The sequence below is a fragment of a genome, unplaced genomic scaffold (assembly GCF_019419815.1).
Source record: "Pyrus x bretschneideri cultivar Hongxiangsu unplaced genomic scaffold, Pyrus_bretschneideri_v1 Contig32, whole genome shotgun sequence".
Taxonomy (NCBI): domain Eukaryota; kingdom Viridiplantae; phylum Streptophyta; class Magnoliopsida; order Rosales; family Rosaceae; genus Pyrus; species Pyrus x bretschneideri.
This window is the reverse complement of record NW_025999635.1, coordinates 4,900,450-4,924,667: the sequence shown is the minus strand read 5'-3', so window position 1 is coordinate 4,924,667 and position 24,218 is coordinate 4,900,450. Positions and strand designations below refer to the sequence as shown.

General features: G+C 39.2%; 6 protein-coding genes across 6 annotated transcripts; 3 read left to right on the top strand and 3 right to left on the bottom strand.

Annotated features, from left to right (window-relative positions):
- The first annotated feature begins 1,071 nt into the window (after positions 1–1,071).
- Positions 1,072–3,043, top strand: LOC103963437. Its single transcript, XM_009376263.3, has one exon. The coding sequence runs from the start codon at positions 1,281–1,283 to the stop codon at positions 2,838–2,840; it is 1,560 nt and encodes a 519-aa protein (XP_009374538.2). The 5' UTR covers positions 1,072–1,280; the 3' UTR covers positions 2,841–3,043.
- A 2,053-nt stretch (positions 3,044–5,096) lies between these two features.
- On the bottom strand, positions 5,097–5,528 carry LOC103963460 (zinc finger A20 and AN1 domain-containing stress-associated protein 5-like). The gene has a single exon (XM_009376287.3). The coding sequence runs from the start codon at positions 5,526–5,528 to the stop codon at positions 5,097–5,099; it is 432 nt and encodes a 143-aa protein (XP_009374562.2).
- Positions 5,529–6,378: 850 nt separating this feature from the next.
- Positions 6,379–8,066, top strand: LOC103963442. Its single transcript, XM_048590424.1, is given in 2 exon segments — positions 6,379–7,277; positions 7,279–8,066. Coding segments are annotated over 2 exon segments (888 nt in total). The 5' UTR covers positions 6,379–6,740; the 3' UTR covers positions 7,630–8,066.
- Positions 7,991–10,579, bottom strand: LOC103963441 (probable aminotransferase ACS12). Its single transcript, XM_009376269.3, has 4 exons — positions 9,981–10,579; positions 9,756–9,890; positions 9,142–9,302; positions 7,991–9,019 (listed from the first exon to the last, which is right to left on the bottom strand). The coding sequence occupies exons 1-4, from the start codon at positions 10,347–10,349 to the stop codon at positions 8,164–8,166; spliced, it is 1,521 nt and encodes a 506-aa protein (XP_009374544.2). The 5' UTR covers positions 10,350–10,579; the 3' UTR covers positions 7,991–8,163.
- Positions 10,580–16,980: 6,401 nt separating this feature from the next.
- LOC125480116 (disease resistance protein RPM1-like) lies at positions 16,981–20,150 on the top strand. The gene has a single exon (XM_048590420.1). It carries the CDS (start codon positions 17,109–17,111, stop codon positions 19,953–19,955), a length of 2,847 nt encoding a protein of 948 aa, XP_048446377.1. The 5' UTR covers positions 16,981–17,108; the 3' UTR covers positions 19,956–20,150.
- Positions 20,151–20,672: 522 nt separating this feature from the next.
- On the bottom strand, positions 20,673–21,883 carry LOC125480121. Its single transcript, XM_048590425.1, has 2 exons — positions 21,126–21,883; positions 20,673–21,034 (listed from the first exon to the last, which is right to left on the bottom strand). The coding sequence occupies exons 1-2, from the start codon at positions 21,722–21,724 to the stop codon at positions 21,019–21,021; spliced, it is 615 nt and encodes a 204-aa protein (XP_048446382.1). The 5' UTR covers positions 21,725–21,883; the 3' UTR covers positions 20,673–21,018.
- Positions 21,884–24,218: the final 2,335 nt, after the last annotated feature.

Below are 24,218 nucleotides of genomic sequence, written 5' to 3'. Positions count from 1 at the left end.
GTAGTTTATTTCTTCACAACAATCAAAAGGAAAAACCAATGATGGCATGGCCCTCCCCCTCCATTTTAGTAGAACAAACAGCATCTAAGAAAAAGCTTTTTCAGCACTGAACAGCCTCCACAACAGTTCCTCCTTACCGACTAATGCCTTAACTACAAAATTAACCACACGACTTGTCCATGTGGGCGTGGCAGTTTTACTCAAATTCACTCCCTCAAAATTCAAGGAATTGTTCACATGTTATGATATAAATGGACGACATAGTTATCTCTTCTTAAAGTTTTCTACAATTACTACAAAATTAACCACACGCTGACAGTTTTTCTCAAATTCACCTCCTCAAAACTCAAGGAGTCATTCACATGTTATGCTATAAATCGACGACATGGTTGTCTCTTCTTAAAGTCTTCCACAATTTTTTTTTTTTTTTTTTTTGAAATTTTGAGTTTGCCTATTGTAAACTGGAATCAAACTCACACATATAGGAGAAATTTTTAATTTTGACGGGAACATAAGTGGTACGCCACGTGTTTTAATAAAAGTGGTGGAAAATTTTACTTTTTAAGTTATTAACTTTTAGCACACATATCACATCATTTGTATAGTAACACATGATGTACCACTCCGTGTATTGATTACATTGAAAAATATCTCCACATAAAGTGGGGAAAAACTTGATACTTCTGAGTGAATTTAGTTTTTGAGTAACATACATGCCATGAGTTTGAGTCCCATAAAATCGTATGCCACTATACTAAAGTCACATCACTTACGTGTTATAAAAATCGCACTCAAGTAGCCTGATTGATATATATGAGAATCAAACTGACATAAACTATCGTGAAAAGCTAGAGTAATTGGTGAGAAGTTTTTTTAATGTACTTATCACTTTGCATGGTATTACCATACTGTATCATCTACCCATATCATAAAACATAGTCAAATCAAGTAATAATACATGTGACCATCGCACAAAAAATTACTTGCCATCTTTTGATTTTATTTAAATTTATTATTTATTTATTAGACTATATGTAACGCCCAGAACACCTCACGAGCTTAATTTACATTTACAAAAGCTTTAGCCAGAGCTTTCTTCTTCCATTATTTCCATTATCTTCCTCTGTCCTCTCTCTCTCTCTCTCTCTCTCTCTCTGCAACTCCCACACTTCAGTTATATCTCTTCTTCTTCTTCTCCTCCTCCTCCTCCTCAAATTTAAACATTTTTTTTTTTGGTCTGACTAAACATTTTTGTTTAATTTCGCATAAAATATATATTCATGGCACTTGAGACTCTCCTTCTCAAGGTGAAGACGGCAATCTCCCACCGTTTTGATGCCGTACGGACCTCCCACCACCTGCACCACCCACTCAAACCGGTAAGAAAATCAAACGTCGGCGTCTTGGCCTTCGAGATCGCCGGCCTCATGTCGAAGCTCATCCACCTCTGGCAGGCACTGTCAGACAAGAACATGATCCGCCTCCACAACGAGTCCATCTCCCTCGAAGGTGTCCGAAAGATCGTCTCAAACGACGACGCTTTCCTCCTCGCTCTCGCCTGCGCTGAGCTCGTTGAGAATCTCCGCCTCCTCGCCAACTCAATCTCCCGACTCAGCACCCAATGTGAGGACTCCCACCTCCGCTCATTCGACCGCCTTTTCCTCGAGTTCGCCAACTCCGGCCACGATCCGTACAATTGGGTGCTCGGATTTAAAGAGATGGACACCAAAAACGTCAAGAAGTTGGAGAGGTATGTGACGATCACGTCCAGTCTCCACAGAGAGATGGACGAGCTCACCGCTCTTGAAAGCGCGCTGGGCAAAGCGTGGAAGTACAACGAGTACGGGACTAATCATTCCGCGCCGATGATGAGTAGTACTAAAGAGCAAAAGATCGTCGATCTTCAGCAGAAGATCGGCGATCTTCAGCAGAAGATCGTGTGGCAGAGAAATGAGGTGAAGTATTTGAAGGGCAGATCATTGTGGAGCCGAAGCTTCGACACGGTCACTTGGGCTATGGTGAGGTCGATTTTCACCGTTCTTGCTAGGACAAAGCTCGTTTTCGGCATCGGACAATGCCCGCCATCAACGTTGCCTCGGAGCCTCTCGGCTTCGGCGACTGTCCATCCGTCCAACCAAACTGCGTGCCATTTTGTATCTGGCCCATTGAGATCCCCAAAGCTTGATAAGGAAGATAACATAAATTCTCTATACAAGACGTCTGTTGTAAGTACTACACATCAAGACAATAAAAGTTCTCTATGCAGGACGTCTGTTGATATGAAAGACAGTGCGGAAGACGCTGGGTTTTTCGAGTCCAACTCAAAGCTCCTGAAGCCACCATCAAGCACGTTAGGCGCAGCGGCGCTGTCACTACACTACGCCAACTTGATCATAGTGATGGAGAAGATGATCAAATTCCCACAAATGGTTGGCGTCGACGCGAGGGACGATCTATACTCAATGCTGCCGAGCAGCGTAAGGTCTTCGCTACGCGCCCGGTTGAGAGGTGTCGGGTTTTGCGCAAGTGATCCGGTGCTAGCTGGCGAGTGGAGGGAGGCCTTGGGGAGGATCCTAGGGTGGTTGGCGCCGTTGGCGCATAATATGATAAAGTGGCAAAGCGAGAGGAGCTTCGAGCAACAAAACATGGTGCCGAAAACAAATGTGATGCTTTTGCAAACTTTGTTTTTTGCAAACAAGGACAAGACCGAGGCTGCCATAACTGAGCTGCTTGTGGGGTTGAATTATATTTGCAGGTTTGAGAGGGAGATGACGGCTAAGGCATTGTTTGAATGCAATAACTCCATTAATGGCTTGCTCAATTTGCAGAGTTCTAGCTAGTTAGTGAAGGAGAGAGAAGAAGAATCACACTTTTGTGTTTATTTTAGTTTATATTTTGGATTTCAATTTTGATTTCTGAAATTTTACCGTTGTTGGTTTTGATTGAGCTGCGTTTTAGATCCTCGAGGGTTCCTTTTGGTATCGAATTCTCGTTTGTATATGATGAAATAAATAGATATAAAATGTAAATGATTTGTTCTTGAGATATTTGTCGAAATCAGAACCAGGAGATTATGAATTTTGAGAGTATTGTTCATGCATGATCATGTGAAAATATTTGTTGATACTCTGAACCAATAAATATCACAAAATATAATTTCAAAATAAGATGAATATTTTCCAGTGGACTTGTAATACATGCGTTTGGTTACGAACGATTAATTAAACAATTAAACTCGACTACCATATAAATTCTATTTAAACAAAATTTTAGATGCAAGAATAAATGCTTTTATTAACATTTTAGGTACGATCCATAGCTTGGGTACCATACAAACAAAAAGGGGTCATATAATGAGATTGGTAGTAGGTGGTATTTTTATTTTCTTTTAATCAGCACAGGGAATCTTCTAACACTACTTCATCATCATTATTGGCCAAGACTATGCGTTTCTTTGATTTATTTCAAATCTAATTTATTATAACATAAAGATTTTTTAGGGTGCCGAAAATACGGTTGGAACTAGCTGTATCTCTTGCACGAGCTGTATCTCTAGCATAGGGAATGCGTTTCTTTGATTTATTATTCTTATAAAGTAATACAATTGATTAAAATTTAAAAAAATTCGATTAATGTATCATGATATTTGCTGTAACGAACTATATTTCTAACATACTTAAAATATTTCTCATTCCAATGGTAGATACTCGGTAGTTGGTACTGAATACTTTATTAAAAAGGACTCCCACTTAAACTCTGATTTTAAGTAGCCTTTTAATTTTCGGTTAGAGAATAATCTAGCCTTTTTATTGTGACCACTTTCTTTTATTTTCCTCAGTATTCTATTAGGAACAGTAGATACAAGTAAAAAATTATGTCAAAGTGGAATTTTTTTTTCAATATGATCTCTCATTATTCAAGCACATTTTCTGCTTATAAAAAATAATTTTTTGGTATGGAATTTGTAGCTTAATAAGAGTTTGCAATTTCGAGTTTGAATTTTTCTTCTCCAATATCAATTGAATAAAAAAAAAACTTACTCTAATTTACGAAACGGTCGAAATTAATTCACCTAACTTACATTCGCAACCGCAAGACGATAAAAAAATGAATTTATGCAATTGAATCATATAAATCCAGGAAGGACTTCATGTGAACATGTGAGCTGAATCTCTAACTCTCGGCCAGATCCAAACACTAGAGGACTAAAAACCAAACACACAAATTCAAACAAATAGAATAAAAAAGTGTTTGATCCTCCAGCTAATGGCATTTTGCTTATAATACATAGTGAAATTCATATAATTGCAACGATGCATTGCCCCACTTGTGTGTGTGTGTGTGTGTGTGTGTGTCTGTAAGATTCTTCATTGACATTCATGTGATCAACATATTTGATATGTGTTAAAGCACTTCAAATTGAACCAATTGGCATTTAAAGACAACATATAGCCTATAGGGCATTGAGTGTGTTTGTTTTGAATTAAAAAATCGAATCTTCAGATTTTTTTTTCATTTGTACCGATACGAATCATACTGTAGGAGGGGCGGATTAAACACATAACCTCAAGGGAAAGAAGTGTTTGATTGATATGTTCTGAGCGTTTGGAGAGTACTGAGTGTTTGATGTTCTTTTACCGGCTAAGAGACGGATTGTTTCTATGTCATCGATTCCATTATTGTGTATTGACATGTTTTGACACACCCCGACTGAAATCAAGGCGTGACGGCCAACACGCCTTGATTTCGGTGTGTGTTGGGGGCTCAAAACGAACAATATCGTGCTACGGTGAAGTCAGGCCCGAGAAGTGGTTCCGCTCGGGCCGGGATATGACATGTTTTGATACACCATTGACAATATCGATATTATATTGATGGTTTGTCCATTGCTTTATATAAATCAGGCATCATGCATAAAAAAATTGTAATAACTAAATTTCTGGTTTGATTGTAAGCCAATTAACTAAAACAATTATGATGTGTGTCAATGTATAACTAATGACCAAAAATCAAAAGGAAAAGAATTATAAACTTGAAATTGAGCAACTAAACTAGACAATGATATGCCTCCTAGATTAAGTTGATCACCTAAAATTCTAAACCCTCCAAGCCAACTTATCACCATTGCAAAGAGGGTTTTGCTTGGTCAAAAGATCTTGTCCAGTCTTCTTGTAATCCACACAGCATGAGTGTTCTTCAGGGTACCTATGCTTCCCACAAAACACACCGCCGCAGCGGCACTCAAACCCCTTCGGTCCAACCCTTTTCTTGCAGCTCAAGCACCTCTTTTTCTCCGACGAATCCGAAGAACCTTGTGATGATTGTGAAGGCAAAGAAGAAATAACAGCTGCGGTAGCAGTGGAGTTTGAGACAATGAGGGGTTTGTCCATTGAAGCTAAACCTACTATGGCTGCAGGCTTAGCAAACTGCTCTTCTTTTAGACACTCTCTGTAGCACTTTGAGCACATGTTCATGTTTGTCACAGAGCCAAAGAAGCCGCAGCGTTTTGCGCAGCGTGGAGGCTCCATGTTGATGTCGTTTCGTGACTTCATATTTGGGTTCTGGAATATCTTTTTGTTTCTTTGGCAATCACACTAGGGAAGTGGAAAAGAGAACTTGAGACTTCGGACGAAGAAGTGAATGCTCTTGATCAACTAAACTATAAGCCCTCGCAGCGTAGTTCTACTTCGAAGAAGTGAATGCTCTTGATCAACTAAACTATAAGCCCTCGCAGCGTAGTTCTACTTCTTACTGGGGATTCAGGATTAAGCTTCTTAATTAATTAGGTTTTGAGTATTAGTGAAGAGGTTTGGCAAGTATGTGAGTGGTTTTATATTGCGAAGGGGGCGGTCGTACTTAGTAGCGTAGGATTATGACTGGTATGAATTTCCTTTTCTTCTTAGGATTGGTTTCTAATTTCCCTACTCTGTAAAGATTTCTAAATGTTTTTTATTTCCTTCTTTTTCTTGTAAGTTGGCGGAGTGCAACTTTGTTCACTCCCGTTAATTATCGTCAGATTAGTTAAGTTTAATTGATTTAAAACACGAAATTCAAAATTTAAACTAATCTAACGACAAACAATGAAAAAGTTAAAGTCACTCTCACTGTAAGAGGGTGAGCCAAAATGCACTCAAGTTGGTGGGTATTTTGGGGATTTTATCATAACCATTTGATGTTTTAAATTTTAAGGGCTTCTTTTGCACACATCATCCATGTAGTGTATGTCAACGATACTATGGTGAAAATTCTTTGGACCATTATGTGCGTCATTTTCAAGGGCAAGAGCATCTTTTCAAGTCAAACTTATAGATCGAAAAAATAAAAAAGAATGACCCTAAGACAACAAGGCATTCCACTTTGCGACGGTCAGAAAGAAATGTAATACAGTATTACTCTTACTTTACAAAGAGGCTGATCATTCCACTTGTCATTTTGGTCAGAAAAGAGCAAAATGAAATCAAGTGAACTAATCCATCAATTACTAATAAGCTCTGAATGAATACAGTAAACACAAGTGGTCGATGATGTGTACCCATTTTCCCAGGTTTAAACGAGTTGAAATCAAGTAGAAAAATATAATACAAGCACAGAGCAGGTATGCCTAATCTACTCGAAGATGGTTCAGTTAGCTTGAAAAATGTTAGTTGCAAATTTCTAACCCACCAGCGTCAGTCCTTAAACCCCCTTAGTATAAAACACGCACTGCAACACCCTAATCAGTAGACAAGCAACTGAGTCTGATGGCAAACTCTTACAAGAAGCAGGTAAGAGAGCCACCTTCAGTTCCTTTTCTATGGGAAGAAAGGCCGGGAATCGCCAAAAAAGACTGGAAACCGGAGTTTTCTTCGAGTTGTTCATTTCCGCCCCCTCCGGTCAAGTTTATAGCCTGTGTCCCGTTTGAATGGGAAGAAAAGCCAGGAACACCGCTACCATCTTTCTCAGAACCAACAACGGAATCAGTATCTCCTCTGCAGCCGCTGATGCTTCTCACTTACCCGTCACCTCCAACAAGCGCTGCCTCTCACCAACATTATCATGATGGTAAGCATGAAGATTACAATGGCGATGGAGAAGAAAGTATGCTTCAGTTGGAGTTTGAAGCATTTGATTTTGAAACAGATGATTCATTTCGCTCAGCTCCTTCTCTACTCGCAAACTGTCTTGTTCCATCCGCGGCACTTTCTACTGCTATTCCAGCACATGAAACCAGAGTCACCACACCAACAGAAGATAAGCGTGATTGGCCCGAGACACCTTCCTCACCGGCATCAGATTCAGGGCAGCAGTACTAGCAGCTATGCAACTGGAGCTTCAAGCCTGGTGGGGGCTTCGTTTTTGGAATGCCTCTTTCCACTGATTCCTGCCAATGCTGGATTTCTTGAAAAAACGGGGCAATCAGACAAAACCTCTCTTGCTCCAACAGAAGCAAATAGTACATATTTTGATCGCGAAAGTAATGGCAGTGCTATTTTTAGGAGGCCGAGAACACTTGGAGAGCTGATAATGATGAGTCGACGGAGTAGTTGCAGGAGGAAAGCTGTTCAAATGAGAAAACACAATTTCTCAATGGTAAATTTCTGTTCTTACTCTTACGTTCACTGTTGTTTTCTAAGTTTATTTGGTTTCTAAGCTACTCCGGAACAAACATGGCTGTACCAAATACTAGTTTCATATAGATTCAGAAAACGAAAGAGAATTACATATATCAACTGTAGGTCATTCCTTCTGACAGCACCAAGATTTCATAAACTGTTACTCTTTCCTGAATGCATCAATGACAGGAACTCATGAAGAATAAAGGTTTTGGATGCGGTATCTTTGGAACTGGAATCAAGGTGATAGAAGGGCTCTACAGCAAGAGGAAGAACTTGCCGACGCTAAAACTGATGTGAAGAAAAACACTGCTTAGAGTTTAAGCGAGCTACGCAGCTTCCAGTCAGCCCTCCAGATGATGAAAAGTATATAGCTGTCCAATATGTACCAAATTTCGTACTATGCAAATACCTCAAGCGAGCTACGCTTGAATGTGTGTGTAACTTCAATATCAAATCTGTGATTATCCACAACATACCCCTCTACTAGAGTTATATCAGCTTTGACTTATAGAACAACGCCAAAAGCACCCAAAGAGCTTTAAAGCAACAAATTTGAAAAAAACTTCAACTAACTAGAAGATTTAATTGTTTCAGTAACTTTCCGGATCCGGTCTATAACTACAGGAACATCCTCTGGAGTCAAAGTAGTAAAACAACATCTGAACCATCCTGGTTCTATGCAATGGCAGGCTGAACCAGGAGTCACATTGATCTTGGCAGTGTTCAACAGCTTATCCCATAACTCGAGTTCCCCCTTCTCACCATAAGAGCGAATTAATCCACTCATATCAGCCCAACAGTATAAACCAGCACTGCTCTTTGCACACTTGATTCCTAATTGTTGCAAACCAGCCACAAATAAATCGTACAAATCTTTTACCCGCTTTTTGTTGATCTGTAGGTATTCCTGAATGAATCTTATATCTGAAAGCATCGAAATAATAAGCCGCTGGGTCAGAGAAGAAATGGGAGAAAATCTTGTTAACTTTTTAGCAGCAGCCAACACACTCTCATTATATGAATATAAAACCCCAACCCTGAATCCCGGAATAGATAGGTCTTTTGATAGACCATATATTATGTGAACCCTGCTCTTCTCAAAATCTTCTGAGTCAACAATTTCCGCCATGCTCACAAACTCCTCACTTCCATACATAGACCCGGCAAATATTTCATCAGAGATGACATGGATGTTCTTCTCTTGGGCAAAATCTAGAAGACTGCAGAGCATTTCCCTTGAAAGTAAATTACCCACAGGATTCGAAGGGTTAGAAATGAGAACTCCCTGCACCTTCACTCCTCGTTTTCTAGCTTGACCGTATGCTTGATCTAGAACAGTTATATTCAAAGTGAAGTTGTCAGTGCTGCGACAGTGGACAGGAATCAGCTCGACTCCTGTTCGCCATCTCATATCCCTGTCAAAACTGCAAGTGTGTTTTTCTAATTAACTGCTGCAGAAGATTTGTGCAAACAATTATGATATCTGCATTGACTAGGAAAATGGGTTCTAGCAATACTGAGTTTCAAAGAGACTGACAATTATTACCCAGGATAATAAGGTGTAGGAACGAGAAATGCATTTCCATGGTCTGCTAAACAGAAGCTTAATATCTCGACTGCGGGGGTTGCACCAGATGTTAACACTATTTGGGATGGGTCAAATGACACTGATCTTCCCATGATCTGAGACATAAAACTCGCCATAGCCTGCAAATCCAGAAAGAGGATTTTTATTTTTTATCATTTACATGAAATTTAACAACACTAGCAATCCAACACAGTTGCACTTCTTTTCAAAAGTCATAGAATTGAATCATATTTCCTAAAATATTCTTCAAAATCAGAACCTAGAATGACTACAGCCACAAATATTTGCAGGCCACATGCTTCAATCTCATGAATCAATATGATGAAAGAACGAAAGGCTACGAAAATTCAAAGCAATGTAGCATAGCACTTTGCAAATTGGGTAGTGCTATCCGCACACCAATTTTTATACTTCTCCCTCTCAATTTTCGGCCATTGGAAAAATGGGCGTGTAAATAACACTATCCTACAAATTACGCAACCGAAACTATATCAGAAGAGCGATTATACCGTATTAAAGTACCATCTCACTAAATTATCCAACAATGTTTCAGAGATTAGAAACAATCATACCACTTTCAGCTCAGTCATTCCATCAAACGGCTGGTACGCTGCAATCCCACTTATGCTGAAATGACCACCCTCCGTTCCCACAATCGATTCCATCAAATTCTCCGAAACCCATTTCTCAATCAAATCCAAACACAGCTGCAACCACACCCAGAAAATTAAAAAGTCGAACTTTACATAAAGTCCCCTGCGAAAACATAAATTACATAAAACCCAACAAAATCTCACCCTGTTCTCGGACAATCCGAGTTGAATAACCCCATCCGGATTATCCACCCTATCGTACGGGTCCTCCGAAGCCCTGTCCAACCCGATATAGTACGGCGAGTCGTTGGGCTTCGCAACCCAGCTCGCCCGGGAGGATATCCGGACCCGGCCCATGGACCCGCGGGTGGACAAGCTGGACCGCGACAGCGTTCTGGGGAGCTCCGCCAGGTTGGAGGAGGACTGGGAGGGGGAAGGTGGATCGGGTTTGGAGGGTCGGCGTCGTTTTAGGTAGAGCTGGAGGCAGTAATAGAGAGCACATGGGATTAGAGAGCCGAGGATGAGGCCGCCTCTGCCTTGGACGACGCCTTGGAGTGGCACAATCAGTCTCATCGCGGTGACTCCGGTGGGCTTGTTTCGCGTTGGGTCGGAGTCGGGTTCGCGGGTCCGGGTCTCGAGCTGTAGTGGGAGGGTTTTGCGTTGGCCGTTGGTTGGCGTGGAGGGGTAGAGCGAGATTCGAGAGCCCTGCGAGGGAAGTGTGTGTTTTGCAGTTTTGCTTTTAGAAACTTTTGGTCTGTTTATGATTGGCACCTGCCAGTTTCGATCTTTGCATCTTTTGTTGGCGTACAAACTTCATTCTTCTATCTCTACTAATTAATAAAACACTTGTTATCAACTAAAATTCTATAAAATTATCAGTTTAATCATCTAATTAAAACAGAATATGAATAAGAAATATGAGACAAAGATGTAATTTTGCACAACCAAATTTTACTTTTTTTTCAAAACTTCACCTACATGTAATCTTAACATATCTCTAATTAAAAAAAAAATAAAAATTAAAAAAAAAACTTCTCACTGCCCCATTTTCTATCACTCTCTTCCTCTCTTCTTCTATTTAAAAAAACAAAAATAAAAATTTTTCTCACACACTTTGTGTGTGCCCATATGCTAGTAATAACAAAAAGAACGAAATTTCATTCATTTTGGGGGTAAAGATGTATTTTTGAATCAAATGCTTTTCTTATCATATTTTTCATACTGTATTTGTAACCGTAGAAACTTTTAAGGGAAGTGATTCCTTTTTTTTTTTTTTACTTTATACAAATGAGGATTAGTTGTAGAGTACACACCATATCGAACTTCAACGATCTAAACCTTCTATTTTTCAAGTTGCACTTCATAAATCATCCTTACAAAATATTAACCAAATCGGAAATGTTGAAGACATTTAATTGAGTTCGAAGAAATTAACGAATATTTTTTTGGATGAATCCAGGGTATCCCCACACGTAGGCGAGGACTAATCCCTCGAGCTGGGTCGGACCGCATTCGGGGGCAAGCTCTCCCAATACTGGCTTCTCCATTCACAAGACTCGAACTCGAAACCTTGCTTCACAATACTTTGTTTTATAAAAAACAATGAAATTTTATCTTGATAATTAAATATGTAAATGGTTTCGGATTGAATCGAATTTTTGTATGGATTATCTATGAATCGAGACTTATAAAATAAACGCTTTGGATCAGTGAAATTCGATATGGAGTAGGCTCCACACTTAATCCCCATTTTTTGAAAAAAATAGAGATCTTTTTGCATAAAGGGCCGTTATTTAATAAAGATGAGATACACATGTATATGGATCCTAATTCTATTAGAGAGATTGAAAAAAAATTTAATATGCTCAAAACAGTAGTTGTACCATATGTCATGATACAAATACTATATACTTTTTGATAATTTGAGCACACTGAAAAATATCTGTGAAAGATGATAAAATGTAAACGACTTCATGAATGATGGCAGGCCTACCAAATATCAAATAGCGGTTGTTTATTTATTTGTCAAACCCACCTGGTGCAATGGTTGGTGTGGTCTCACTTGTTGACCTCAACGACTGCTATTGCTACAACATAGTAATTTTCCAGCTCAGCTGCCTACATTACAAAGATATAAACTTTGTTTTTATTCATCTCCGACTCTCATCTCCGATCGCATTGTTAATCACCTCTCTAATTCGAGTAAATGGTTGAGTCAACTCATCACATCACTTTCATAGATTCGGTCTCCTTGCAATGTAGAAAGTCATCTGCAACCTAAGCAGAAATATTCCACCACAATTTATTCGTGCTCTCTGTTGATAGGGCGTTTAGAGCAGTTGCCAAGTTGGATTTCAAATCTTCAACACCTCGTCAGGGTAACGATTATTTGGTTAAGGTTGTGAGATTCCCCATTAAAAGCCCTTCAAAATCTACCTAATCTGTTGGAGCTAGTTTTGAAAATCAATGCATATGACGGTGTGCAGCTGCATTTTGAGGAAGGAGGATTTCAGAAGCTGAGGCATCTGGAACTCAGGGACATGGAGGGACTAAATTCATTGATCATAGACAATGGGGTTATGCCTCTTCTCCAAGAGTTTCACATTGGACCTTCCCCACAACTGAAGGAGGTGCCCTCTGGCATCCACCGTCTCCGAAAGCTGAGATATCTTGCTTTCTTTGACATGCCAAAGGAGTTTGAACGACATATGGATCCAAATAATGGACTGCAACATTCGATTGTTGAACATATACAAGATGTCCGCTTTAGTTACAAGTTCGGACCAAGATGGGGTTGTATATGAAACTCATGCCCTACGTGATTCCAACTTTTCTTTTTGGTAGAAGATTCCGACTTGTGAAACCAAGCGTGGGAATGGGATGCTCTCTTTTTGTACAATTTTTGGTTAGAGGTTTAGGAGTCATTAAGAGTTGGTTGTTAGCTCTGGTATCCTAGTTTCTCTTGCAGGTTGACTGGGAGTGGCTCTTTCTCTTTGGTTTTCTTTGTGTCGTCCTGTCGAGTAACCTTCCTAGCATTTTCCTTATAATTTTATTAGTGGTTGCAATAAAACTGTTTGTTTATAAAAATTAAAAAAAAAAAAATGTATCGTCGCCTCAAACTCAAACTCAGAATGCTCAAATGTCATAATAAAATTTCATTGAACTTTACGTAAATGAATCAAGTTTTTACAAAGATAAATGTCAACTATTTACCTCAAATCTTTGTTGTCCAACTATGCAAGGTCTCTCCTTCCATTAATGGAATTCATTCTCAACATGTTCTCTCACGTATGGTGAATTTTCAATCCGAACATGCAGACAACATAAACCGGGTAACGTAGAGCATGTGTGGCCGTTGGATTTCACACGTGGGACAATTTGCTCTAATACCATGAAGAAGTTGGAGTTTCACCATAAAATCAATTGGCATTATGGAGAGTAGTCCAACTACTTATATTTACATGCAAGGTCCCTCATTCCATCAATATAGAATTCATTCTCAACAGTAATAAAACTGAAGAACGTGATTTAGTAAACTAAGGGCTGGTTTGGTATTGCTGTGCTTTGAAAAAAAGCTGCTTCTGCTGTGCTGTGAGAATAAGCAGCTGTGAAATAAAGTAACATAGTGTTTGGTAAACTTTTTTGTAAAAGTGCTTTTTGAAAAAAAAAAAAAAAAGCAGTATTATAGTGTTTGGTAACCTTTTATGTAAAACAGATGTGAAAAAAAGCCGGTTTTTCAAAGCTGGGTTTTGCAGCTTCTTTTTTTTCATTCAAAACTGTGAAAAAAATTTGAAACTGAATGTTTACCAAACACAAAAATAGCTCCCAGCTTTTTTTGATACTAGCTTTTTTCAGAATCACCTCAGTACCAAATTAGGCCTAAATCTTACCATTTTTCATCATAGATGAGGCAAGCATTGACCATTAAGGTGGTGCTAGCTGAGCTACTGAATAATAACAAAAGGAAAAAAATTTCATTCCTTTTGGGGGTAAAGATGTAATTTTCATCAAAATGTTACTCTTGTCACATTTCATATCACCTTTGTACCACATCTACAATAGAGAGAATTTTTTTAGTGTCTGAAACACGAGCACCTACATCATATGTCATTATACATGTGAAGAAACACTTGAAAAAAAAAAAAAACTTCTCAACACTTAGTACAATAACATATGGGATGCCGTCCGTATTTTGAACACATTGAAAATTCTCTCTTAATAGAAATATGACCACATTTGTTGAAGGCCTTCTTCTATTAAAAAATATGATAATTTTGAATTGAAAATTTGAAAGGCTTGACGAATGACGGCAGGCCCACCAAGTATAAAGTGGTGGTTGTTTATTTATGGGAGAGTGCTTGATTTTAATTTTCATTTGGTTGTGCTACCTCTTATGAATCTATGTATGAAGGGTGGAGATTTTTGATTTGCAGGATCTACTTCATTAATTTGTTGCTCTAGAATCATGGTGGTGATTAAGTGATGCGACAGACCTATGAGCATAGTACTCCCTATCACAATTCATAGTTTGAGATTTTGTTCTCACATGATCACCATGTAACATGAAGTTTCACATTTTATTTGTTTAATCATGCGGTTCCCAATGAGCTCAGATGAGTGGTTGAAGTCTACTTATTGCTTTGCAATTAGTGATGCTTATTGTACTATTTTTAGATCTAGTTTATAAAGACCCTTTTAAAGCCAATTTCTTCATGATATATATTTATAATGTTCTTCTATAAATGAATGAAAATATCATACTCTTCTTGATTAAAATAAAATAAAATAAGAGAGTTTGGGTAGGTATTACTATTGATGCAAAGCCACAGGCAACCTTTTTGGCTTTGGTAAGGCAAACCATTAGAGCATCCCCAGCGTGGGGTTTTGCTCGAGGGAAGGGGTCCAAAACAATGGCCCGAGGGCCAGTGGCGTCGCTCCAGCGTGGGGGAGCCGGATAGAAGGGGGAGGCCCGAGTCACGGGCCCGTGAGGGATTGCCAGGCCTTGAGCCCGAGGTGGGGGTGACGCAAGGCTGAGGCCAGGGTGGCGTCAGGGCATTATTTAAATTTTTTTGTGTCAGGCGCGTGCACCCCACCCGCGCGTGGGGGCGCGTCGCTGACACAAAAATCAGAAAAAAAAAAGTGTCAGTTACCGTTGGGAAGCCACGTGGCTTCCCACGGTGCGTTAGATCTTAACGGTCACTTAATGTGGACCATTAGATCTCAACGGTAAAAAAAAAAAAAAAAGGTCAGATTTAATATCCACCGTTCGATCTGAGATCAACGGTGGATATTAAAATGCTTTATAAATTAAAAAATAAATGAAAAAATAGTTTTAAAAATCTGAAAAGTTACCGTTTTGACACGTGGCACAATCTGAAGTGTTGGAATTCAAATTTTTTTATATCCAACGGCAGAGATTAATTAATTGAATAAAAATTTAAAAAAATTGTAAAAAATTCAAAAAAATATCTGAAAAAAATTGTAAAAAAATTCTTCCTCTTCCTGATTGAATTCCCACATCGTTCTTGAGAAAGAAGAAGAAGACATTGAAAGAAAGAAACAAAAACTATGAATAATGATACAGATTTTTGTGAATAAGGAAGCAGAAACTATGAATAATGATAGAGATCTTGAGAATTTTGGTGTGAGATTTGTGAGGATGGATGGTGGATTATATAGAGGATTCAGAAAGGATTAGGTTGTGCATAATGCCACGTGGCATGCCGTCATTCGTTACAAATCTGATGTAAATCTATCCTCAAAGATTGTGAACAGATTATGACACGTGGCATGCCGTCATTCGTTAAAAATCTGATGGAAATCTATCCTCAAAGATTGTGAACCGATTATGACACGTGGCGCGACGTGATTGGTTAATAATCTTATTAGAAATCCATCACCAATAATTGTATTATTTTGTATTATTTAATAATACTTCGGATAATGACACATGACGCAACGAGAACGATTAAAAATCTTATCCGATATTACAATTAAAATTATTTTGTATTATTTTATAAATAAACAAAATACTAATATTTTATTGCCTATTGCCAGGGTTATTGAAGTGTAACGGTGGAGATGCAAATTCTATTGCCAGAGCTACTTACTGTTCACTAAGGGCAGTTACTGTTCATTAGGTGGATTGAATAGTGTATTGCCAGGGGGAGGGCTCCAACGCTGGAGTTGCTCTTAACCATGCAATTACCAGCTGCCAGCTGGTGCATTGGTTGGTTTGGTCTCACTTTTTTGGTGTGCCTTGTATAATGACATGTGATGCTTTGTCCTGTATTTTAGTTATATTAAAAAATTTCTCCTCATATTCATATATCATTCTAAGTTCAGGGCATAATATACAGAAAGGGATCCTCTCTGAATCCTTTCCACCTAATTTTTCTCATCAAACAATCGTGACTCTTGAAATTTGATTCAACAGCTAAAGTTATTATAATTTTTAAAGTGAACCTCTGTTTGTGATCGTTGGCTCAACTTTTAAGAATCCAGATTATTTAATGAAGAGGATTAGATGGAAGATATCCTCTCTAGATCCCCTTCCATAATATACTAGCAGTTCTTGAATTATTGAAAATTGAATCAGAACAAGTTTGCAATATGATATGATGGATTGGAAAACGATTTTCTCTTGATCTTTTCCTTCTAATTCATCAAAGCAGGAAATCTGTGTTGTTGAAATTTGATCAAATGATTAAAGTTATTATAACTTCTAAAGTGGATCCCTATTTGTAACCGTTTAATCAAATTTTAACGACACAAATTTCTTAATTTGATGGATTATGAGAAAGAGATTCGGAGAGGATTCTTTTCCTTATGAATTACCTAATTCAATATGAGCCAATCGTTGCCATATCACATCATAATTCAATTCAATCGTTGCCATATCACATTATAATTCAATATGAGCCAATCGCTGCCTTGTCACATCACTTTCATGTTTTAATTCACCTTGCAATTCAGAAAGTCGTCTGCAACGGATTCGGATTCCACTCGGATTCAAAATGTAGGAATGTTAGAGATTCTCATATCTTAATCATTTATCGTGCATCGTGTGGTCAGAAATTATTTGATTTTTTTTATTTAAAATTAAACATAAATAGTATGTAACAAAAACTAATCGCACGATGTATGATGAACAATTAGAACGTGAGGATCTCTATAATTCCCGCACAGAAAATCCGGAGAGGATCCTCTTCCGTCTACAGCCTAACCAGAAATACTGCACACAGAATTCTAAAATGTTCAAAATTTCATATAATTGAGCAAATATTCATCAATTATAGATGCTTCGTCTGCCAGAAAACGGCAGGATACAAAATGGCGGAACAGATAGTATGCTTTGTGATCGACAAGTTAATTCAACTACTCATCACCATAGAAGCAAACCGTTCGAGAAATGCACATACTGAAGTTCGTTTCATCAAAGATGAACTCGAGAGCATCCGATCATTCCTCAAAGAAGCAGATGCTAAGGCTGCAGCAGCAGATGGAGAGACTTCGAATGACGTTTTCAAAACTTGGGTCAATCATGTAAGAAAAGCAGCTTTTGACATCGAAGATGTCATTGATGAATATTTGCTCCGCATCTTACGGCATCATCAACACCATGGATTCCTTCGTTTTTTCCACAAAATTATCCGGTTGGCTAAAAAAATGAGATCACAGGATGGGATAGTTTTGAAAGTTGACGGTATAAAAGAATTGGTTCGTGAAATCAAGGAGAGAAGTGAAAGATATGGATTCAAATCCCTTGATCAGCAAGGCCAGATCAGTGGAGAAACGACTCTACCATGGAACGACCCTCGAGTGGCTTCTCTTTTCATTGAGGAAGCTGAAATCGTGGGGATTGAATCTGCCAGAGATGAGCTAACTCGTTTGTTGGTAGAAGGAGCACGGAGACGTGAAGTGATATCAGTGGTTGGCATGGGAGGACTTGGGAAAACCACTCTTGCCAAGAAAGTATATGACCAGCCGAAGGTGATGGGGCACTTTGATTGCTATGCTTGGATTACGGTGTCCCAGTCGTACAGGGTTGAGGATCTTCTGAGGACGGTAATCAAAAAGTTCTACAGTTCCAGGAAGGAGCGTTTCCCAGAGGAAATTGACACAATGGATAAGGAGTCCCTGATTAGCACATCAAGAGAGTATTTGCAGCAAAAGAGGTACGTTGTTGTGTTTGATGATGTGTGGAAAGTAGATTTTTGGGGGTCTATAGAATATGCTTTACTCGATAATAAAGGCGGACGAATAATTATCACTACACGGATTCAAGATGTTGCCAACTTTTGCAAAAGATATTGTTTTGTTCATGTTCATCACTTGCAGCATCTGCCTCAAGACAAGGCATGGGAATTGTTTCGTAGAAAGGCATTTCAGTTCGAATTGGAGGGAAAGTGTCCTGAAGAGTTGGACGAGTTGTCGCTTAACTTCGTCAAAAGATGCGAAGGACTACCTTTGGCAATTGTTTCCATAGGTGGTCTGCTGTCAACCAAAGCTAAAGTTGTGTCTGAATGGCAGAAGTTATACAATAGCTTGAGTTCAGAGTTAGAAAGCAATCCCCACCTTACAAGCCTCACAAGAATCCTATCCCTCAGCTATCACCATCTACCGTATTACCTCAAATTGTGTGTATTATACTTTGGCATCTTTCCCGAGGATTACTCAGTTAATTGCATAAGATTAGTTCGGTTGTGGATCGCTGAAGGCTTTGTGAAACCGAAGAGGGGCAAGACACTAGAAGAGGTTGGAGAGGAATACTTGATAGAGCTAATTCACAGAAGCCTGGTCCAAGTTTCAGAAGTTTACATTGATGGAAAAGCTCGAGGTTGTAGAGTTCATGATCTAGTGCACGGTGTCCTCCTTGAGAAGGGGTTGGATTCGAGCTTCTGTCATGTGTTATCAAAAGACGAGTCGAGTTTTAAACCAACAACTCGACGTCTCTCAATGGACATCAGTCCCTCTGAGGCCCTGGGAAGCATTACACAATCTCATATTCGTTCTGTATTTACTTTCAACCTAGAAGAATGGCCCGAGTCTTTTCTCGATACATTGAGTGGAAACTTTAAACTTCTGAAAGTATTGGATTTCATGGATGCTCCAATCAATCAGCTTCCGAAATATGTGGGGGATTTGTATCTCTTGACGTACTTAAGCCTGAGGAATACAAAGGTGAAGTTGCTTCCAGACTCCATAGGCAATCTACAAAACTTGGAAACCCTGGATCTAAAACAATCTCTGGTGTATGAAATACCAGCCAAGATCAATAAGCTTGTTAAGCTACGGCATCTTTTGGCCCACCATCGTGACTACAACTATGACGTGGGCTTGTTCTTGAATATGGAAAAAGGAGTGAAGATACATGAAGGTATTGGATGCTTACAAGCTTTGCAAAAACTGTCCTATGTGGAGGCGAATCATGGAGGGATGAGGCTAATCAAAGAACTGGGAAAGTTACGACAGCTGCGGAAGTTAGGCCTAAAAAACTTGAAAAGTGAAGATGGAAGGGCCGTGTGTGCTTCTGTTGAAAAGATGAAACACCTTGAATCTCTAATTTTAACTGCAGTAAATGAAGATGAAGTCCTTGATCTAGAATCCATTTCAACTCCACCACAATTTATCCGTGCTCTCCGCTTAATAGGGCGTTTAGAGCAGTTGCCAGGTTGGATTTCAAATCTTCAACACCTAGTCAAGATAACCATGTTTTGGTCAAGATTGAGAGATTCCCCACTAAAAGCCCTTCAAAATCTACCTAATCTGTTGGAGCTAGTTTTGGCTATCAATGCCTATGATGGTGTGCAGCTGCATTTTGAGGAAGGAGGATTTCAGAAACTTAGAGTGCTAGGACTCAGGGAAATGGAGGGACTAAATTCGTTGATCATAGCCAATGGGGTCATGCCTCTTCTGCAAGAGTTTCACGTTGGACCTTCCCCAGAACTGAAGGAGGTGCCCTCTGGCATCCACCATCTCCGGAATCTGACATATCTTAATTTCTGTGACATGCCAAAGGAGTTTACGCGGCAGATGGATCCAAAAAATGGCCAACATTATTGGATTGTTGAACATATAAAAAATGTTAGTTTTAGTTACAAGGTCAGACCAAGATGGGGTGCATTTGAAAGTCATGCCCTGCGTGATTCCAGCTTTTCTCTTTGGTCGAATGCTTGATTCCAACTTGTGAAACCAAGCATGGGAATGGGACATGTTTTGGTTTAAGAGTTGGTTGTTGGCTGTGGTATCCTAGTTTCTGTTGCAGGTTGACTGGGAGGGGCTCTTTCTCTTCTGTTTTCTTTGCGTCGTTCAGTCGTACATTTTCCTTGTAATTTTATTGGTGGTTGCAATAAAATTATCCTATCCAATTAATTTTCTCTAGAAAAATGATAAACCGTCTGCTCTTTTCAACCTCATTTTAATAATTGAAGTTAAAATATTAAATTTTTACTGTTTTTGATCTTTACCAATTCTTTACTATTTTATATTCTTTATATTAATTTGTAATCTCCAAGATATTTTGTTAATCAAAGAGTAGATTTTGTGGATTATAGAAATTTCATGAATCATGTTTTGACACAATTAGAGTTTTCTAATCACATGGCTCAAGGCACTTCAAAAACCAAACTGAAGTTCCCAGGTAAGTCACCACATCTATCAAGGAGTTCAGCGTTAATGAAACCCATGGCGAGTCAGTTGGCCAAGCAAACTGAATTTGATGTTTCTGTTGTCATCAATGTATCTTTTGTTCTAATTGTTTGGTGGTCTAGTTTTCTAACCTGTCCCATTTTCCGACTCTTGATTTCAGAGTTACGAAAAAGCTCGGGAAACTTTACGAGAAATCACAGAATTCTCCGCCACCTACGAAAAGGTAGAGGCTGGCTATGAGCTTGTTACACTCAATTTTCTTCAAAATCAGAAAGTAGAATGACTACAGTCACAAATATTTACAGGCCACATGCTTCACTCTCATGAATCAATATGATGAAAGAACAAACGGCTACAAAAATTCAAAGAAAACCTAATAAAAATGATTTAAAAATTTTAAGTTTTAATTGACTTTTTAATTTTAAAATATGATTTTTTGTTAAAATGAACAGTACTAGCACTTTACAATCATACCACTTTCAGTTCAGTCATTCCATCAAACGGCTGGTACTCTGCAATCCCACTTATCTCAAATCACCACCGTCCGTTCCCACCATCGATTCCATCAAATTCTCCGAAACCCATTTCTCAATCAAATCCAAACACAGCTGCAACCACACCCAGAAAAATTAAAAAGTCGAACTTTACATAAACTCCCCTGCGAAAACGTAAATTACACAAAACCCAACAAAATCTCATCCTGTTCTCGGACAATCCGAATTGAATAACTCCATCCGGATTATCCACCCTGTAGTACGGGTCCTCCGAAGCCCTATCCAACCCGATATAGTACGGCGAGTCATTGGGCTTCGCAACCCAGCTCGCCCGGGAGGACATCCGGACCCGGCCCATGGACCCGCGGGTGGACAAGCTGGACCGCGACAGCGTTCTGGGGAGCTCCGCCAGGTTGGAGGAGGACTGGGAGGGGGAAGGTGGATTGGCATCGTTTGAGGTAGAGCTGGATGCAGTAATAGAGAGCACATGGGATTAGAGAGCCGAGGATGAGGCCGCCTCTGCCTTGGACGACGCCTTGGAGTGGCACAATCGGTCTCATCGCGGTGACTCCGGTGGGCTTGTTTCGGGTTGGTTGGAGTCGAGTTCGCGGCTCCGGGTCTCGAGCTGTAGTGGGAGGGTTTCGGGTTGGCCGTTGGTTGGCCGTGGAGGGATTGAGTGAGATTCGAGAGCCTTGCGAGGGAAGTGTGTGTTTTGCAGTTTTGCTTCCAGAAACTTTTGGTCTGTTTATGATTGGCACCTGCCAGTTTCGATCTTTGCATCTTTTGTTGGCGTACAAACAACATTAGAAAGAACGAAATTTCATTCTTTTTTGGGGTAAAGATGTAATTTTGAATCAAATGTTTTTCTTATCATATTTTTCATACCATATTTTGTAACCGTGAAAATCTTTAGGATGTGTTTGTTTTACCTTCTTAAGTGAGAGTGGACTATACAGGATTATTATCTCATGTTTGTTATGATTAGGGACTAAGTTAAATGAGACTAGCCTTCACTCGGTTGGACTCGGGGCTTTGTTAGGTTGTCAAATTAGTCACCTGCTGAACCTTGGAATTGCTAAGGACCTCACTAAGCACCTCCTTCTTCATTTCCTTGAATGAGCTTCGTTTCCTTCCTTCTCTTAAGAATCCCAGTCAATATGTAAATCTCACCACAAATTCAGACCCCAAAACCTTGATTTCACCGATTTCCCCCAAAAATCCTCTTCTTATTTTCCACCTCCCCGTCAAACCCGCCCAAATTCACATCAATCCATAAGCTTCAATTTCCCTCTAGGGTTTTCAGAGCTCTGTAATTGCAGAGATAAAAAGTGGGTAGTTGTCAAAATGCTAGGTGGGTCGTACGGAGACCTTTATCTACCCCCTTTGACGAAGAAATAGAAGCCCTGCAATAGCACAGTGTGGTTGAGCAGCATGAAAATGGCGCCACAAACCCTTTGGAAGCCGTCATCGATTTTGTCCTACCGCAGACGATTTAATTGCAGAGCACTATTTCGCATAGAAAAGGGCTATGCCCTTGGGTAAATCTCAGTTTACTACCCTTAAGTTTCTTGGTTTTCAACATTTAGTACATGAAATTCTTTTCGTCCCAGAGTCATACGTTAAGTGTTAATTTTGGGACAGTCTCATACATCCGTTAGTCTAGCTGTTAAATTTTCTGTTAACTAATGATGTGGCGCCTATGTGGACAATGACTTGGCACCACGTGTCATTAAAGGATCCACGTGGAAATTCAAAATTCAAAAAAATTAAAACCCCAAATTTTCAACATTCAAAACCGCCTTCCCATTCCTCATTTCCAACACCAAATCTTCTTCCAATCCGCCAACGCCACCACCACCGTGTCCCAAAAATCCAAAACACGACACAAAATCCCAAAACTCGAACAAAGCCCAGCACCTCCAATCCAAAACCCGACCCTACCAGAGTTCCAATTCACCATAGCTAGTCTCAAATGACCCAATTAGTTGGATTTAAATCCACGAAACCCTAACCCACATTGCCGTCAAGTACATCGGTGCCATAACCTCTGCCTCGGCTTAGCCATGGCCAAGCACACCAACACGAACATCTTCGACTTCACCAACACCCACCACGACTTGCAGTCGATGCAGGGATTCATAGGCACCTCCGCCCACCACGAAAACGGCGTATTGGGTTCGAGTGTTTTGAGAGATCTTGCAAGGTTCGTGAGGTGGAATCAGGAACCCCTTTCGCAAGGTCAATTCCACAGGTGGAGAAATTGGGCGCGGAGAAAAGGGGAAATGGTGTTCCCATTCCACAGGAACTGGATTCCCAAAAGGGCTTGCACGTGCCGAGATAGTTGCTGGCGTTTCCAAACATAAGGAAGGCGGTTGGGAAAAGGAGGAATGGGGAGACAGCTGCGGGAGGAATGGGAAGGCGGTTTTGAATTTTGAAATTTTGGTTTTTTTTTTTTTGTTTAATTTTTAATTTTCACGTGGACCCCTTAATGACACTTGGTGTCCAGTCATTGTCCACATGGACACCACGTCATTAGTTAACGAAATACTTAACAACTAGATTAACGGATGTATTTTACTGTCCCAAAATTAATACTTTAGGTATGACTCTGGACGAAAAAAAACTTCATGTACTAAATGTTGAAAACCACAAAACTTGAGGGTAATAAACTGAGATTTACCCTTACTTTTGTTTTTGATATTTCCAAGATGGAGAAGGATCTGGATATTTTCAAGATAGATATTAAAGACTATTTATTTTCTTTTAGTTTGATATTAAAAGACTTCGAATCAACAAGATTAATTTTCATAAAAATATGGAACCGATAATATTAATCTTCATAACAGTTTTAATCAGAAAGAAATTAAAATAAACATTAATTTAATCATTCTCCGAGCAAACACCAAATTGAGAATAATATTTTTTTCATTATCATGCCTCTTAGTTAGACACTGCACTAAACGATTCACTAATTTAGTCCAGCTTAGTCTAGTCTAAGCCAATTCAGCTTAGTCCCTAAAGTTAGTCCAGTTCAAGATAGTCCGGTACAACAAACGCTCCCTTAAGACCATCTCCAATGGTTAGACTAAAAGCCAAATATTTTAGCCCGAAAAATTTAGCTTTTAGCCCAGAAACAGCTTTTCTGCGCCAACCGTTCTAACCTAAAATTTTAGCCCGGGATTATTAAAGAATGAACTTAGGCTATTTTTTTTTGTTAAATTAATTTTTTTTTAAAATAAATATGTAGATTATCGTAAATTAATTTTATGAACATTTTAATCTAAAAAAATTTAAATTC

Bases quoted from the DNA above. Each gene is read 5' to 3' on its own strand.
- LOC103963437 (XM_009376263.3), top strand. From the start codon at position 1,281: ATGGCACTTGAGACTCTCCTTCTCAAGGTGAAGACGGCAATCTCCCAC.
- LOC103963460 (XM_009376287.3), bottom strand. From the start codon at position 5,528: ATGGAGCCTCCACGCTGCGCAAAACGCTGCGGCTTCTTTGGCTCTGTG.
- LOC103963441 (XM_009376269.3), bottom strand. From the start codon at position 10,349: ATGAGACTGATTGTGCCACTCCAAGGCGTCGTCCAAGGCAGAGGCGGC. The intron at 9,891-9,980 runs GTGAGATTTTGT...GTGTGGTTGCAG, and splicing joins TCGGATTGTCCGAGAACAGG to CTGTGTTTGGATTTGATTGA. The intron at 9,303-9,755 runs GTATGATTGTTT...CTGGATTTGCAG, and splicing joins GAATGACTGAGCTGAAAGTG to GCTATGGCGAGTTTTATGTC.
- LOC125480116 (XM_048590420.1), top strand. From the start codon at position 17,109: ATGGCGGAACAGATAGTATGCTTTGTGATCGACAAGTTAATTCAACTA.
- LOC125480121 (XM_048590425.1), bottom strand. From the start codon at position 21,724: ATGTTGTTTGTACGCCAACAAAAGATGCAAAGATCGAAACTGGCAGGT.